General features: G+C 33.8%; 1 protein-coding gene and 1 pseudogene across 1 annotated transcript; both read right to left on the bottom strand.

The window, feature by feature from the left end:
• Positions 1-7,056: 7,056 nt before the first annotated feature.
• On the bottom strand, positions 7,057-9,175 carry LOC112091934 (annotated as a pseudogene).
• Positions 8,996-14,043, bottom strand: LOC21408859 (kinesin-like protein KIN-13B). The gene is made up of 12 exons (XM_010099760.2): positions 13,601-14,043; positions 13,147-13,359; positions 12,401-12,595; positions 12,081-12,182; positions 11,732-11,809; positions 11,522-11,603; positions 11,174-11,333; positions 10,798-11,100; positions 10,360-10,578; positions 9,925-10,255; positions 9,744-9,809; positions 8,996-9,589 (listed from the first exon to the last, which is right to left on the bottom strand). Exons 1-12 carry the CDS (start codon positions 13,769-13,771, stop codon positions 9,410-9,412), a joined length of 2,100 nt encoding a protein of 699 aa, XP_010098062.1. The 5' UTR covers positions 13,772-14,043; the 3' UTR covers positions 8,996-9,409.
• Between the last annotated feature and the right edge of the window lie 1,959 nt (positions 14,044-16,002).

The following is a 16,002-nucleotide window of genomic DNA, read 5'->3' as shown; positions in this document are numbered from 1 at the left end:
GCTCCACAAGGGAGAAAAAGAAAATAACAATAATTTCCTCCGACTCAAGGGAGGCATTCAAGTTATAATCACGGTGTCGTGGGGGACCTTGCAAACCCTCACGTTCCGATGATTGCGCGCAAGTGGTACGCGAGCACTCGGGCCCATCAGTAAGAAAGATAAGGTAAGATAATAAAATTATGATAAGACATCATAATTAAGCATAATCAGCTCATGCATATTTATTCATGTGTACTTACAGTTATTTTGTGAGATATAGTTCCTACTTGCTGAGCGAAAGCTCAATCAGATATGTTCATGCTGTAGGTAAGAAACCTATCAGCAATTCTTGAAGGGCAATGGCGAGCGGTGGACGAATGGTGGAGATGGGAATGGATACCGCTCACGCAGTTATTTTCCGCAGTAAGTTTAAGAAAAATCATGTATATGTCTATATGATTCAAAAGTTTCAAGTATGTATGTTTAAAAAGTATACGTACATATGTATGTTAAGAAAACGAAGGTTGTAACTAACAACCCTAGTTTTGAGTATTTAAGTTTTAGAATGTTACAGTACATGCAACAAATAAATGAATTTTAAACATGACGATTTAAATGAGTAATTTTAGAAGGACTTTAAGATGTACTTGAATTTAAGATTTCTCACGAAATCCGTTTTAAAGTCAAATGAGATGGCCGATTGAAATGACTAGTTTTAGAAAAGCTTTTAAAGAGTATTTAAAACAAGAGTTCAAATGCTATTCCATTTGAAGGATATTCCTAAAAGGTTTTATCTTAACTAAAATTAAGAAAAGCTTTAAGAAATTTAGTGATTCACTTATTTGAAATTATTGTTACAAATTATGAAAGTATTCCTTCTTATAAAAAAAAAAAATGTTCCGCATATTTTAAGAAACCCCAGTAAGTACAAGTTAAAAAGTTTAAGTTACAGTGGCGGCCTCATAGGAGGGTCGTCACATAAATAAATATGTACAATATAGTAGCATAAATTTGTTTACATTGTACAAATGCACAAATATTGGTGCAATATTATATCTATCATATTAGTTGTAACACATATTCTAAGTAATGATTTGTAAAAGTAGAATGTTGATTTGTCTAAAAATTATGGTGACTTGAACCAAAAAAGGAGAAGTAATGATATATTTTATTTCCTTACATTGTCTTTCTTCCTTTCATAGAGAAAGTAGTTGAAAGAATAAAAATTAATTATAATGACCGGATCAAAGCAGGACAAAGGAAGAAAAAGGAAGAAAAAGAAAAAAAAATGAAGATGGCAGAAAAGATAGAGGTTGAGAAAAATGAAGATGTTAACATTCTACATTCCTAAAATGATTGAGAAGCCGCCACATAGACAAAGGAAGGCATAAAAAACAGAAACAAAAGTGTTCATATACAACTGAAAATATAAAAAGATTTAACTATAATGACTGGATCAGAGGAAGACAAAGGAGGAAAAAGAAAAAAATGAACATGGCAGAGAAGACAGAAGTTGAGAAAAGAGGAGATGTTAACATTCTACATTGCTAAAATGATTGAGAAGCCCACGACAAAGACAAAGGGAAGGATAAAAAGATAGACACAAAAGTGTCCATGTATGACTCAAAGTATAAGAATACTAAAATACCTAGCACTGATAACTCTATTAAAAATAGAGTTATTTCACTATTTTTGTGCATTTAAAGTGGCTATTTTTTGAGATTTTAACTTATTTTATATTATTTTACTTTATTTTGAATTTTAATGTATACTTCTCATTTTAGATTTATTTTATTTTATTTTAGTCCATTTAGTTTAGTTTTAATAATTTTTATTTTAGTTTCCCTTCCAAAATAATTAGTTTCCTCATATATGTAATGAATTTAGTGACAGGTGGGTTTAATTGTAAACTTTTGAGCTGAAATGGGGTCAAAATGTAAAGAAACAAATCAGAAACTAAAAATAGAATTCGGACCTAACAAAGCCCAATCTGGAGAGTAGAAAAAGATGCGGAATTCGCTTTCGTAGCCGTCAGATCCACACCACCAACGGACTAGATGCGTGTGTGTGATTCACTGTCCTCCCCGTGAGTTTCAGGCAGATAAATTACTGCTCCAGCCATTCTCCTCACGCCACGTGGCAAGCTTGTCTCCCACTATCTCCTTGCTCCCAATCCGGCGCTGCCACTTGTCTAGGTTTCTTCTCTCCTTTGTGCATGTAATTAAAAGTAATTTTGGTTTGGTGATAGGCATCTCTTCCAGCGACAAGCAGCCACAGAGAACAAGAGGGGAAGAGAGAAATGAAGAAAAAGAAAAAATATATATTTTTAGAGTTGTAGGATTTTATTTTTAGTTTTAGATTTATGTAATTTTATTTTGTAAACACCATTGAAGATGGCATTTTGGAGCTTCAAAAATGAGGAAGATGAAGATTTGGGGATGAGGTTTTAGAGTTTGTGACACTTCCATTTGGTGATTTCTTTTCTATCTTTATTCTCTTTATTTTTGTAATCTCTAAAAATGCTTGATTATTGGTGTTATCTATTTTTATTTGTGATTATGGTTTGATTTTCCTTGTTCTAGGGTTTCAATATTACATGGTTTGTGTTGCTTTGATTTTTCATTTATTCAAATTAATTGTGTTGTCTAAATGATGTTGGATAATTACTCTATGTGGTTTAATTTTTCTAGTTTATTGATCACCAATTAGTTGATTAGGAAGCCGTAGATTGCTATCGGAAGGTGGATTTGCGTGCTAGGCCAATCATGGAGTGACGTAATTTTAGCGGGATAGGAATATACCCACTAGGATTATGTAGCCACTAACGAAATTCAAGAACCTTATGAATCCTAATTAATTGGTAATCATAGGAATATAGTTTACTAATTGATGAAGGATATTTTCGATTGACTACCGGGAGGGGCTTTTGGAGAGTTTAGGAGATTTCGGCTTTTATTCAACTAGACAACGCAATTGAGATGATTAATGGATGCTCAGTGACATAATTAGGTGAAATTGAATCCCTAGAGCATTTTATTAGTTTTCTTTAGTTATTTTGTTTAATTTTCTTAATTTTAAATTTAGTTACTGTTTTCTTTCTCAGTAATCGGTTATTCGAATAATCTTAGAGCTAATTCAATTTCGATAATTAACACAAATTAAGCACAATCTTCGTAGGAACGATATCTATACTCCGGTATACTTTATTACTTGTATGATCCGTGCACTTGCGGAATTACGCAACAAGTTTTTGAGAAGCCCACGACAAAGACAAAGGGAAGGATAAAAAGACAGACACAAAAGTGTCCATGTATGACTCAAAGTATAAGAAGACTAAAATACCTAACACCCACACATAGAAGAAGGAAATGAAAATGGCAAAGTCGTCACTCCACCATGCAATCAGTCATTAAATGAATCACTCCACTATACAGGGAAGAGTAAAATATATGTAGATGAACAGTGAACGACAGCTCTCCTTTAGTATATGGAATAGTGATAATAATGATTTGTAAATTTTTTTGAGCAAGACAGAGGCATGGAAAAGGGAAGACAATTGGAATAGAAAAGGAGAAGGAGGAATAAGTAAATTGGAACTTTAAGGCAAGGCAAAGAACGAAGAAATAGGTTGAGGAAAAACTAAAGTAGGAAAGACATAGCCACAACATTTTTTGAACAAATCAAACAAATTTTAATACATGAAAATTGAGTATGATCGTCATCGTCAATATACATATACAGGTTTTTTATGAATTAGGAAATGATAGAGAAAACACAATATACCATAATTACCTATTTATGAACGAAAATATTCGCTAAAGTGTAAGATAAGCTTATATGGATGCAGATAATCATGAACAAACCTCACACACTAAGAATGTTATAAAAAATTACTCCATCTGTTATCAGCAACATTTATTAAAAATGTATGAATAGAAGTTTTTAGGAATACCTCAGTCCTATAAATAACAGCCCGAATATGAGAGGCACGCCAGCCAAGGCCGAATCTCAAAAAAAGGATATAGCAATAGATGATAGGAAACCTGAAAAAATGGGTATAAATAAGTGAGTGGAAAAACAAAGAAACAGGAAAGAAAGTAGAATAAAAAGGGCAAAAAAAAAGACCGAGGAAAAAAATGGATATTACAGTATTTTTATATAATGATCGTGACTCAGGTATTGAATTTTTCATCAACGGGTTGGTTTTGAAAAAGGAAACATTTTATTAAAATGTTATTTAAAGAAAAATTTACTGAAAAAGATGTGGAAAGGAAATCAATAAGTATAGATCACTTACTTATAGAACAAAGAATGAAATAAAAACTGATTACTAATATTTACTAACAATAGGACTAAATTTTAATCAACCTTATAGATTGACACTATCTATCAATACAATGACAAACCGCATAGGAGAAAAGATAAAAATACGTAAATAACTAATATTATCAATGGCATAGCAAATTGATATATTTAGTATCAGCAACAGTCATTGGAACCGTATAGAGAAAAACTTTTATTGATATTTCAATAAGAAAGAATGTAGAGGAAAAGAGAGAGGAGAAAAGAAAAAAAATAAACGAAAAAAGAAAAAGTGACCGAAAAAAGGGGAAAAAGTGCCTAAAATATTTGTAAAATATAAGCATCATAGTATTTTTATATAGGAATCATGGCTCAGGTATTAAATGTTTTTATCAATGTGTGATGAACAAATAAACTTATATGCTTCTAGTCAATTTGTGACTACATACTATGGGCAACTGCACAAACGCATGAATATTAATAAGATATTTAAACCATCACATAGATTATAGTCGGTATGTTTCAAAGAATAACCGGACGGAGTAAGATATAAAGTTGACCAAGGACTACCAATGGATGAAAGGGAAAAGAAAAAAAATAAGGATCCTCTTGCTTATACGAAGTAGAGAGAAAACAAAAATCAAGTAAAAGATATAGCTCAAAAAGAAACAGAAGAGAGGAAAAATCAGAAGAAACAGGAAGAGAAAACCTAAGATATTGGAAAATGCATCATGCACAATGAGAGGAACCTGCCTTGGCAATAAATAATTCCTAGTACATAATTAAAAGTTAAAAGGTAAAACAAAGATGAAAAGGATACAAAATAACTTATTATATGAGTAAATAAATCTCAATTGAATTGATGAGAGTAAAAATATTAGGGATTTGTAATAACATAAACTCATGGGAAAATATCGTAGGCAAAGAAAGCAAAGAAAAAAACATGATTTAATACTGTAAGAAGGAAACTAATACACACACACACACAAATAAGTCTTAAATTAAAGACTGATCTCAACAAAATGCAAACATCAGAATGAGAAAAAATGGCAAAAAGGGAACAGCCAAAAATTTTGAATGAAATAAAGTAGAGGAAAAAAAAGTATGGAATGAAAATGATACATCCACAGCAATTTTTAGACAAACCATATCAAATTCAACATAGCAAGGTTATTCTTGTTCATCATCGCCATGAGGGGGGAAGAAAGAAAAAATAAGAAGGAAACGAAGGAAAGAAAGGCGGGAGGGAAGGAAGAGGGAAGAGATTGGGAGGGCACATGAAAGGGACGCAGAGTAAAAAAAAAGGACAGGAAAAAAAATAGAAGCTGAAGCTAAAACATTCTAAATAAATTCATATATGTAAGTATGTTACAGAGAAATCAATAAAGTGCAAGTATACATATCAATGCCATTAGAACATAATAAAATACTAAAACCATAAATCAATAGCAATTGTAAAGCAAATAGACAATAGTTATTAATAACATTAGAAAAAAGAAAGTAAAAGCTATTAATAATACCTGAAATTCTGTCAAACTGCTCTAACTGTAAGATATGGACCAACCAGAAAGGAACAAAAGCAGTCAAAGGTTGAAGGATAAGCAAACAAAGTAGATAAATATTAAATAATAGGTACAGGAGATGAAGGCAGGAACGTGTATCGCAAATGTATACAACCTGCAGTATTGATAAATATTAAATGGAAAAATTAGCATGAACAATAGGTAACTTCTAGTAATATGACACGTAATAAAGCATATTCAGCTTACAAAAATTAAGAAACCAAAATTTTTTTAAAAAGTAAAAGATTTTTTTTCTTCCCTAAATTGCCAAGGATTCTAGATAATTCAAGCTGAGAATAGCGAGGATTCCAAAAAATATACAAAGGAAAAAAAATCACCGAATCATTTAATATGTCTATGACAAAAGGAGAACAAATCATCAATCCAGCAAAGCAAAGGAAACTATAGACAAACCAGATCATCAGCACAATAAATGCAGAAAAAAATAAAAAATTACCCATACACACGACATGGAATCAGCCAAGAGAAAATGCACCGACGCAGATAAAGTACTTGCACAAAATACTACAGCAAAGAAAACAGTAAGGGAAAAAACGCGGGGAAAAAAGGGAAAAAAATTAAAAATAACCATAAACAAAGAAGTATAGTAGATGAAGCAGCTGAAGAAAAAACCCAATGAAAAAATAGATAAATAAGAATAATAGCAATAAATTAAGAACAAAACATATGACCCATTAAATATAAGTAGAAACCAAAACGAAGAATGCAAATCAAACCACCAAAGAAGCAAGAAGCAGAAATCAAAAAGACATAAACGAAGAACAGAGGAGAAATAGATCATAAACCGCGAATGAAAATGACAGAAGAATCCAAAAGGGAAAAGGGATAAAATCCTCAGATTTCCACCCAAATCCCAATAATAGAATCAACACTCCAAAACCCCAAAGGATGAGGCGCAACATCCCGGCCAAAACAAAGCGAGAAAGAAGAATCACACGAAGAGGACAAAAAAAAAAAGAATGAGGGGCCCAATAGCGGCGGAGAGCAGAAATGCAAAGAAAGAAATGAGCCTTAAGGCTCCACACGGGGTGTAAGGGGGAAAAATCAATGCAACGCAGCCAACAAAAATGAAGGAAAAACTGGTAAGAAAAAGAAAACTGAAAGAAACGGCAAGAGAATAACAAAATGCAAAACCCAAAAAGCCACCGAAAGACCAAAAAACACAATTTAATATGGTGGCAACTTGCAGTGATCAGTTGCGATGGCATGCATTTTCCTCAATAAAAATTCTGTGAACAAGGCTTAGAAGAATCTTCTCAAATTCTTCCCCATCGGTCCAAGCATGGATTTAGGCCTTGATAAGTTGTGGGTTTTTAGAAATTAAGTCCCACACTGGGAAATTCTTTCTTGGCATGACAAAGTCTTCCTCTTTGAGCTTCAAGCTTGAGCAGTAATCCCCAACGCCATCACCAAGATAAATGAACCTTTTCTTTCCCTTAGTTGTCACTGAAGCTTGGATTCTTTCTACAATCGCACCTGTAAATTGAAATATTATTAAAGTTAGCAAATGAAAAGATCTAATTTTAAAATAATAGAAAAAAAATTGTCCCTTATCCCAAGATGCTCCAAAACTGTCCCAATAAAAAATTGATTTGCATCACTAACAATCCTCAAATCGCACCTAAAGTTTTAAAAAATAAAATACAAAATTACTTACACGGTATATTAATAAAAAGACAAAAAAAAAAAAATTTCGTAGTTTCTAAAAACATTTATTAAAAAAAAGGGATTAAAGAGTATACATGCCCAAGAGCACGGGCAGCTTTAATGGCAGGGACAACTCTTGGATATATAGGAGTCCGTTTTAGGACCTCAACAATGTCTTCAATGGTTTTTCCTTGTTCATGAAGCTCTTTCATCATCCTATCCTGTATATTTATCATCAAAATTATATACATCAGGATATCAATCATCATATGGCATTGATGTTATTATATCTTTTCTTTTTACGCTAAAACATTAGAAACCAAAAACAAAAGCAAAAAAATACAAAACTCGTTTTTTTCATGGGGATTTTTTTAGTACTTTCGCACTCTTTTTACCCTAAATCCTGCAAAACTAGAAACAGAAAGGCTAACCAAACTCAAGAAAAACATGCACATGAAAGATTTCGAAATATATACGTACACCTGTAATATTAGACACAATGAAGAGTTGAGTTAATTGGTTACCATGAGAGAGTTCCATGGCATGGTGGGAAGAAGATGATTGAAGAGAGCGGTAGCGCCCAACTCGTCGACGACAAAGTTGTCGCTGTCGCATTCGATGATGGTCTTGTCGGAGTCGAAAATCACTACGATTCCCTCCAGTATCTCTTTTGCCAAACGAACGGATTTTGCAGAGTAAATAGTAGTGGAAGAACATTGAGAAAGTTGGTAATTAGTTTCTTGCCCTACTAGCAGTTTGCTAGCTATATTATGAACTAATTAGCAATCTAAATGCGCTGAGACTTGAGAGGAGGTCAGGGTGCATGCTTATAAAAGGCATCGAGAAGAACGAATACCACTTGGAGTTAGGAGTAGGATTATAATTCGTTTTCTTTGTGAGTAACAATATCACTAGGATTCTAATATCACAAGAGATATACGGAGATTAAACGGGGGCATGCAAAATAAGAGAAATAATAATATTCTAGTTATTAATAATAATACTAATAATAATAATAATAATAATAATGTCGTTTCTTGTCGCTTTAAAAGTGGACGTCATTTCTTGTGCTTTTCTTTCTTTTTTTTTTTTTCAAGATAATGTGGGTTCCTAGTTACTTGATATTAAAACGGCAAGTCGTTCTTTTAGATATTCTTTTCGTTGTATTTGGTCTCAAAAACTAGACCTTCTAATTTCTATGTACGATCGTTTGCTTTCTTTCATTAGAAAATAATATACATGTCGTTTATCGTATAAATTAACTGCACTTTCTTTTGAAAAGAAAGCTTCCACGTACTGTCTTCCCAAATTGACTTAGAAAAATTCGGGATTCTCGTTAATTAAGGTTTGTACTTTTTTTAGAAAAGAAGTACCGTCTTCTAAGAAAAATTCGGGATTTATAAGTCGTCAACCTTTAACTAGCTGTAATTTCTATTGCTTTATATTCTCCCCAAAAAAAAAAAAAAAAAATTGCTTTTATAATCTGACGAACGCATTGAAAAGCTCTTGAAGAAGGAATCATGACAATAATATTGTGTGTGTATCCTGAGGTAGGAGAAATACATGATTGCCCATCAATCTATCTCCACGCGAAAACCAAACACTTTTCAATCCAACTTACAAAGATGCAGAGCTATACAAATGCCTTGTGGCATGGAATCCATGAATGGCTATTAAAAAATGATGACCAATCTTCACAAGCACAACATAATGCGAAGAAAAAAGTTGAACCTTAATCCAGGAAAAATTCCAATTACCTCTGAGATGGTAGAGATTGTAAAACATACATAAAGAATCGCAAAATTAATCATGGCATGAGGCGCTGAAATCCAAACGATTCGGTGCCAAACTTTCAACTATTATTCTCAAGGAGAACCAATCCAAACTTCAACCTCAAATCAGTGACCAGAAGAAGATACGATAACATTGTGCTCTTTCAAACGCTTCTGGAACTGAGTCAAACGAGTTTGTAATTGCAGGATGCCTGCAGCCTTCTGAGATAGAATGGCATTCAATCTAGAAATATAGTCATCGAGCTGATTCCCTGGTTGGTCTGCTTCAACCAATAGATTCATCTCCTGCGCATTAAAAAAAGAATGAGATAAAAGTGTCTTAAGTGCATTCATCAACAGGACATGAGAAATATATCAAAGCTTACTCAACAAATCTATATACTTTCAATAAATTGAGATATCCACACTAAGGGAGGCTACTTTAATGAATAATATGTACCTCTTTAACAATATTCATAGTCTCTTCCACTTGTTTCCGGTGAGCATTTACAAGATCTTCTTCTTCCTACAAATAGGACACATTTGCGTTCAGAAACTTGACATTGCCAAGATCGTTGGTAAAAAAATTCGGCAAATGACAACGATCGTTGGTAAAAAAATTCGGCAAATGACGTAGTTACCTGTAAAAGGGCACTTAAATCATCATCTGAATGTGAGTTCCTAGGGATCTCATTCCATTTTGTCTGAGTCTGACCATTAGGTCTCCGCAATTTATCATCGGTAGTTGGAATGTTGTATGGCTCAAGCTTGCCATTCTTCTTCCATACGGGTTTTGGTGGCTCATAAGTCTCTTCTGGCGCATCAAAATCATCACTTCCATCTTGGTCATCCTCAAAATTGGAGGAAGTAGGTAAAACAGAAGATAAGGGCACTGTTGTTGATTCCTTAAGGTTTAAGGTTGGAGGCAACACGTCCTTCTTTGGGTTGCTCCCCTTTGACAGGCTCTTCACTCTGGATTTTATTTTCATGGAAATAATAATTCATATATTAGCGGATAAAAGGTTTAGTAAAATCAATACTAGAAGTGCTTCTATCAGAGTTATCTTTTTTTTTACCTGTCTGCATATCTCAACGTGTTGAGAGTATGTTCGCACGATCCTGAACTTGGTGATATGCAAGATATCATCACAGTACGTGAATTGCCAACAAATGAATCCCTAAGAACTTCAGTTAATTTACTGCCTCTGAATGGAATATGACCCTGGTCATTGTCAAGAGCTCTGATGCATTCCTTCAGAGCAAGCAAACTCTTGTTGATTTCAGCACCTTCCATTCTGTTTAAATTATTAGAAACAGCCGGTGAAAAGAGCAGACTACAGACTGACATGAAGCTCTGACATGACAATTAGTAGCTTAAGGTGCTCCAGAAACATTAAATGCTTTGATAAATGATTTAAGGGGTACTAATTAGATAACTAATACTGTAAATGCCGTCCTACTCCTGAAGAGATGTTGTCAAATGAAAGAAAAAAATATCCTTCCTTTCCTAATACCTGGTCTGTTTATCATTATCTGTAGTGTCAGCACCTCGTTCACTTCCAGCAAGGTCTATGAAGGAGAGCTTGCCAACAATACGGGGAGGCTTTGATTCACTGCCATCGGCTGATCTCTTTATAGCAAGCTGAAGTATAGCGTGCGAACGAGATGATTCTTCATTTGCACCAGTTGTCCCAGTACTTCTGGTGGCACTTCCTTTCTCAATGAGCTCCCTGATTGTCTCTACATCTGACACTTTGTATTCTTGTAAGCCCACAATGCAAACTTGCTGCTTGCCGTCCTCTCTCATACAAAGTTTTCTGGTGAAAGTAGTATCTTAAGTTTACAGCAAACTTTGATACAATATAAAAGACGAATGTGAAAATAACTTACTTTCTTTCATTGAGGAGATCAAAAAGCTTTCCCCCATATATTTCAAAGAAGCTCACAAACAACTGAAATCCTTGGCTGCGGTAAGTGTGGTGCATCAACCTTAAGATATCTCGTGATGCCTTAAGAGGCAATGGTTTCATGGTATAAGTCTTTCCACTACCTGAATGGGGAATAAAAAAATAATACAACAGAAAGAGTTGAGTAACCTAATTAGGCATCTGCCAAACAAATCACTATAGGGAATGGCTTTAGCAATTTATTAAAATAAAAACATCAACAAAGATTCTGAATTCAAAATTTGCAAATCAAATCTACACATAACCGCTGATTTGGAAAACAGTTAACTACCTGTTTGTCCATACGCAAAACAAGTTGCCTTTGTACGTTGGAAAATTATAGGAACAATGGGCTCCACGGTCTCACGATATACCTATATTTAACAAAAGAACACCATGATAAAGATATTACAACCTGAAGCATATTAAGCACGTTTCCATACTATTATATCTGTATGATACTATTTCCTTTGCTGCTATTTAATTAAATGTGACATATTACCTCATCATTGGACACCTCCTCATTGAGCACTGCATCAAAAACAAATTCATGCTTCTCAACATATTCTGTCAGATCAACCTGCAGAACATTGAGATTGAATAAGAAACCTAAAGTGCTAAAACAATTAACAACCAAACAGCTGGACATGTCTGGAGGATAAGGGAAACGTGTAGGTCACAGACTGTTCTCTTGAACAATGAGATACAAAAATGAAATTGTTTAGTTTTAATTTATGACTTAATTTTAATTGCCTTGTCACGAAATTTACTTGTGTCGGCCCATTGAAACCACACTGAAAAGAATAACTTCTATTGTGTCTGTCTCCGAAATTCGAGTAAGTGTTATTTACCTTAAGCTTCGTCTCATGAACTGTCAAACAATTGGAATGTGTTTCGATAATATCTTCCTCATTTTTAGCCAACTCCTTTTTGTTAAGTGGTCTCTTCCGTACCTGTAACCCAAGCATCAGCATTCAACATATAAAATCACTCTTATCCAAAGAAGCCACTTCACAAGCAGATGCTTTACAAGCTAGAAATTAGCAACTATCCATTGTATAAGCAATGAATTTTTTTTTAGGGTTGAAGCCAAAATCAAAAGGAAAAAAAAAAGAAAAAAAATAGGTGTCAAGAACCTAGAAGGAATTTCATGAGAACATAAAAAACATACCACAACTTTGATCTTCGCAACAGAACTGGCTTTCTCTTTGTCTGCAGCAAAACTTTTCAGGAGGCTGTTTTCTGGCAAACCACGAGTTCTTCCAGTTTGATTGTTTTGTGAAATATATGGCTCGGAGTCGTCAAAACTTCGACCTCGAACAGGATTATATAAAAAGTTACCATCATACAGGCTGGAAACTGGCATCTATTGACAAGATAAACAACAATATAAGCATAAGTATGCATGCGAAGTTTTAGTTTCTTACTTTTTCATTTCATACTGAAGAGTAAAGAAACTCTCACTATTCTGCTGTGAACTCCCAATGCGCATGCTTAACAACTTGAAAGGACATTAGCAAATGTACAGGACAAGCTAAAACTTTTGTCTTAATATTCAATTAGCCAGAATGGTAATTGTAATAAGAGAAGTATCTTACACACTAGCAGAATGTCAGAAATCAGACAGTGAAGTGAGAAGCAAGCAAAGCATACGGCCATTAAAATTTTAAACAATAGCTGACTGAGATCTCTCTCCGATAAGAAAAAGGGCATTGAAGAAATCATTATAAAACAAATTATAAGGTTTTCATAAACAGATTTACAGCATCATTTCATCAAAATCAGACGTTGCCAACTGATGGCCATCCCTGCATTACACATAAGAAATGCGGATACATATGATGTGATAAAATCCAAACGCAAAATGCATTTTCACATTTTAAGTTGTGAAATTTGATTGAAATGCCAGATGCCCACCTCGGGAAGAAGCTCGGTATCGGAAGAATGCAGATCCAGGAGGCCAGGACTGAACTCACTGGGCAAATCTTCGCCGTTCTTCCTCCGCAAATTGCTCGGAGGCGTCGTTGGCTCCATGAAGAACTCATTGAAGCCCCTCTGCGAACTCCGATACATCCTAGACCCCTGCCCTCCTCCTCCTCCACCACCACCGCCGCCATAGAAACCATAATCCTGCTTCCAATTCGACCATCAAAATATAACACAGTAAAACATCTGAGATTCAAAATCATAACCTCAGATCTTAAATCAGCAAACTTTGCATCAAAACCCCCCATTGTCTGCGCAATCGAACACACCAAGTCCTCTATCATCGCTTCACGCTTCATCGATTTTCTCGGGAATTAAACAGACGGTAAAAACAACGAAAAACAAAATGAGAAAATAAAATAAAATTTTAAAAAACAAATCGAACCTGAAGAGGAGGAAGAGCACCGGAAGCGTTGGAAGACTGAAGGTGTTGAAGACCGGCTGACTGGAGCCACCTCCCATTGGACGAGGTCTCCAAGAAGTTGTCGGAGTATTGCCTCTGATGGTGCACCCCCGTCGCACCAGATCTCAGCCCTTGTCTCCCCATACCATTCATCTCTTCCTCTCTCTCTCTCTCTCCTCTTTCTCTCCCTAGAAAAACCTAATCAAATCTCTCTCGGATCGGAGATTTAGAGCTACAGAAAGCCAATCCTTCTCTGATATTACCAAAGCAACGAAATGTCAATCTCAAAACTCAGAGAGCTGAGCTTCTTCACTTAGATTTCTTATCTTAAAAAAAAAAAAAAAAAAAAAAAGATATCTTTTTTTTTTGTTTTTGATTTTGTTTTGGTGCAGAAAAGAAAAGATGTAATGGAGGCTCTACTCTGCTCCTCGTCTTTGTTTGAGTAAACCCAAAGATATAGGAAAGAGAAACAAAAAGAGGAGAGAGAGAGAGAGAGAGAGAAGAGGGGCTTTGAAATTTTGAAGAAAAGTTGGCACGTGCGAGGCGGATGGCGTTCTCACGTGCGTATTAGTGGCGTGTGTGGGCTTTGTTTAATCGTTATGGAGGAGTAAACGACGACGGGTCGTCTGGGCCCTCCCACTGGCATTTGAACTCGGCCTCATTTATTTCCCACCTCGCCACGTGGTAGGGCCCATTCGGCTTTTATATTTCTTTATTTTTATTTTTAAATTTTAATTTGCATTTTTTGTATCTGGTTCGAGTGTTCAGCCAGTTGCGCGCTTGACTTCGTATTCAAATTTCATCAGCCACGTGTTGCGATCTGCCGGTTCTTGGGACGTGGGCACCACAGTTATAGGATCGAACGGTGGAGTTTGAAACGTACGGCAATCGCAGCGGCGATATCGGCGAGAGTCACAAGGAGTTGTGGGACCCACCTGGGGAAGGAGTGAACTGTGAAGAACCGGCTTAGGGCTTTTTTTTTTTTTTTTTTTTTGGGAGAAAGAATGAATTAGGCTAAGATTTTAGATGAATTAAAATTAATAGGTTAATAGTTTATATAAGTTAATAAATAGGCTAAATTATTATTTTTGTCCATAACTAGTCTAGTTATGAATCATAACTTGACAAGTTATTGTCCATAATTGTCTATAACTTGTCTGGTTATGAATCATAACTTAACAAGTTTATCTATAATTTATCTGATTATTAACCATAACTTGATAAGTTATAACTTATTAATTTTTATAACTAAAAATTAGCCTATATACTTTCTTAAACTTTTTATATTGACTTATTTTCTATTATTTTCCTTTTTTTTTTTGTCTTTTCAAGTTTTGTTTGTTTTTATGGGCTTGTCCAATTTTGTTCTGGATTTTGGAATCATCTGTTTGGTTTACTAGGCCCATAGCGTGTATCAAGTTCAAGCTTGGTGTTAATTTCTTTTAATTATTTCTTACTTTTATTTATAAAGAGTAATGTATATAACATGTGAGTTATTATTCTTTATTAATAATTTTTTTCTTTTTTTTAAAGATTAATATCTTATTTTAAAGATTAGTGTGAAAATACTTTAAACACCCACTAATATAAAAACTACAACTCATATATATCATATTAATTAGTACATAAAAATTAACAATAAATTAGTAGGTGTTCTATTCACACCCTATGTTTACTCTTCACACAACTCTAAAATTAAAAGTTTCTTATTACAAAAAATCCCTTAAATAAAATGACAAAAACAGACAACAAACTTAATTATATAATTAATTTTATTACAAAGGAAACTAATAGAGAGTATTTTTTTCTCTCCACATACCCCACATATCATATTTTAAATTATTCTATTTCAAAAATTCATAACAAATAATTTTCACGTTTTCATTGACTATTTTAAAAAATTACATGGAGGTAGTTCAATTTTCTTTACTATTTGTTATATGATGTTTTTTTTTTTACTTTTGGTTTTTGTTTTGTGTTTACATTTGTTTTGTAATCAATCTTTTAAACAAATCATTTCATTTTCCCCATTTTTTATAATGCAGACGATAAGGTTTTTCCCCTTGGTTTTTTAATGCTGACTCGATGTATATCCGATGAATACAACGCAACTCAATTTGCATTTTTTTTCTTTTTTCATTTATTATTTATTATTTTTTGTTTCCCTATTGAACTTTAAAAAAACATTTTTTTGCTAAAGTTTTTTTAAAAAAAAAGATATAAATAAAAGATAATATTAAGAGATACTTTTATTTATGTGGGGTATGTTGTTAGAGAGGGTGTGTACCCAAAAAAAAAAAAAGGAGGAGGTGTAAATAAATTTATCCTTAATAATTTTATGAAAATAGTTAGGAATAATTTTGAAATAATAAAGGTGTATAAAA

The sequence above is a fragment of the Morus notabilis genome, unplaced genomic scaffold, assembly GCF_000414095.1.
Source record: "Morus notabilis unplaced genomic scaffold, ASM41409v2 Scaffold307, whole genome shotgun sequence".
Taxonomy (NCBI): Eukaryota; Viridiplantae; Streptophyta; class Magnoliopsida; order Rosales; family Moraceae; genus Morus; species Morus notabilis.
The sequence above is the reverse complement of the archived record's forward strand: the minus strand, read 5'-3'. Positions and strand labels throughout refer to the sequence as shown.

Coding starts and splice junctions, on each gene's coding strand:
- LOC21408859 (XM_010099760.2), bottom strand. CDS start 13,771: ATGAATGGTATGGGGAGACAAGGGCTGAGATCTGGTGCGACGGGGGTG. Junction 9,810..9,924: donor ATTTAAGTGCCCTTTTACAG/GTAACTACGTCA, acceptor TCCTATTTGTAG/GAAGAAGAAGATCTTGTAAA. Junction 9,590..9,743: donor CTATGAATATTGTTAAAGAG/GTACATATTATT, acceptor TTTAATGCGCAG/GAGATGAATCTATTGGTTGA.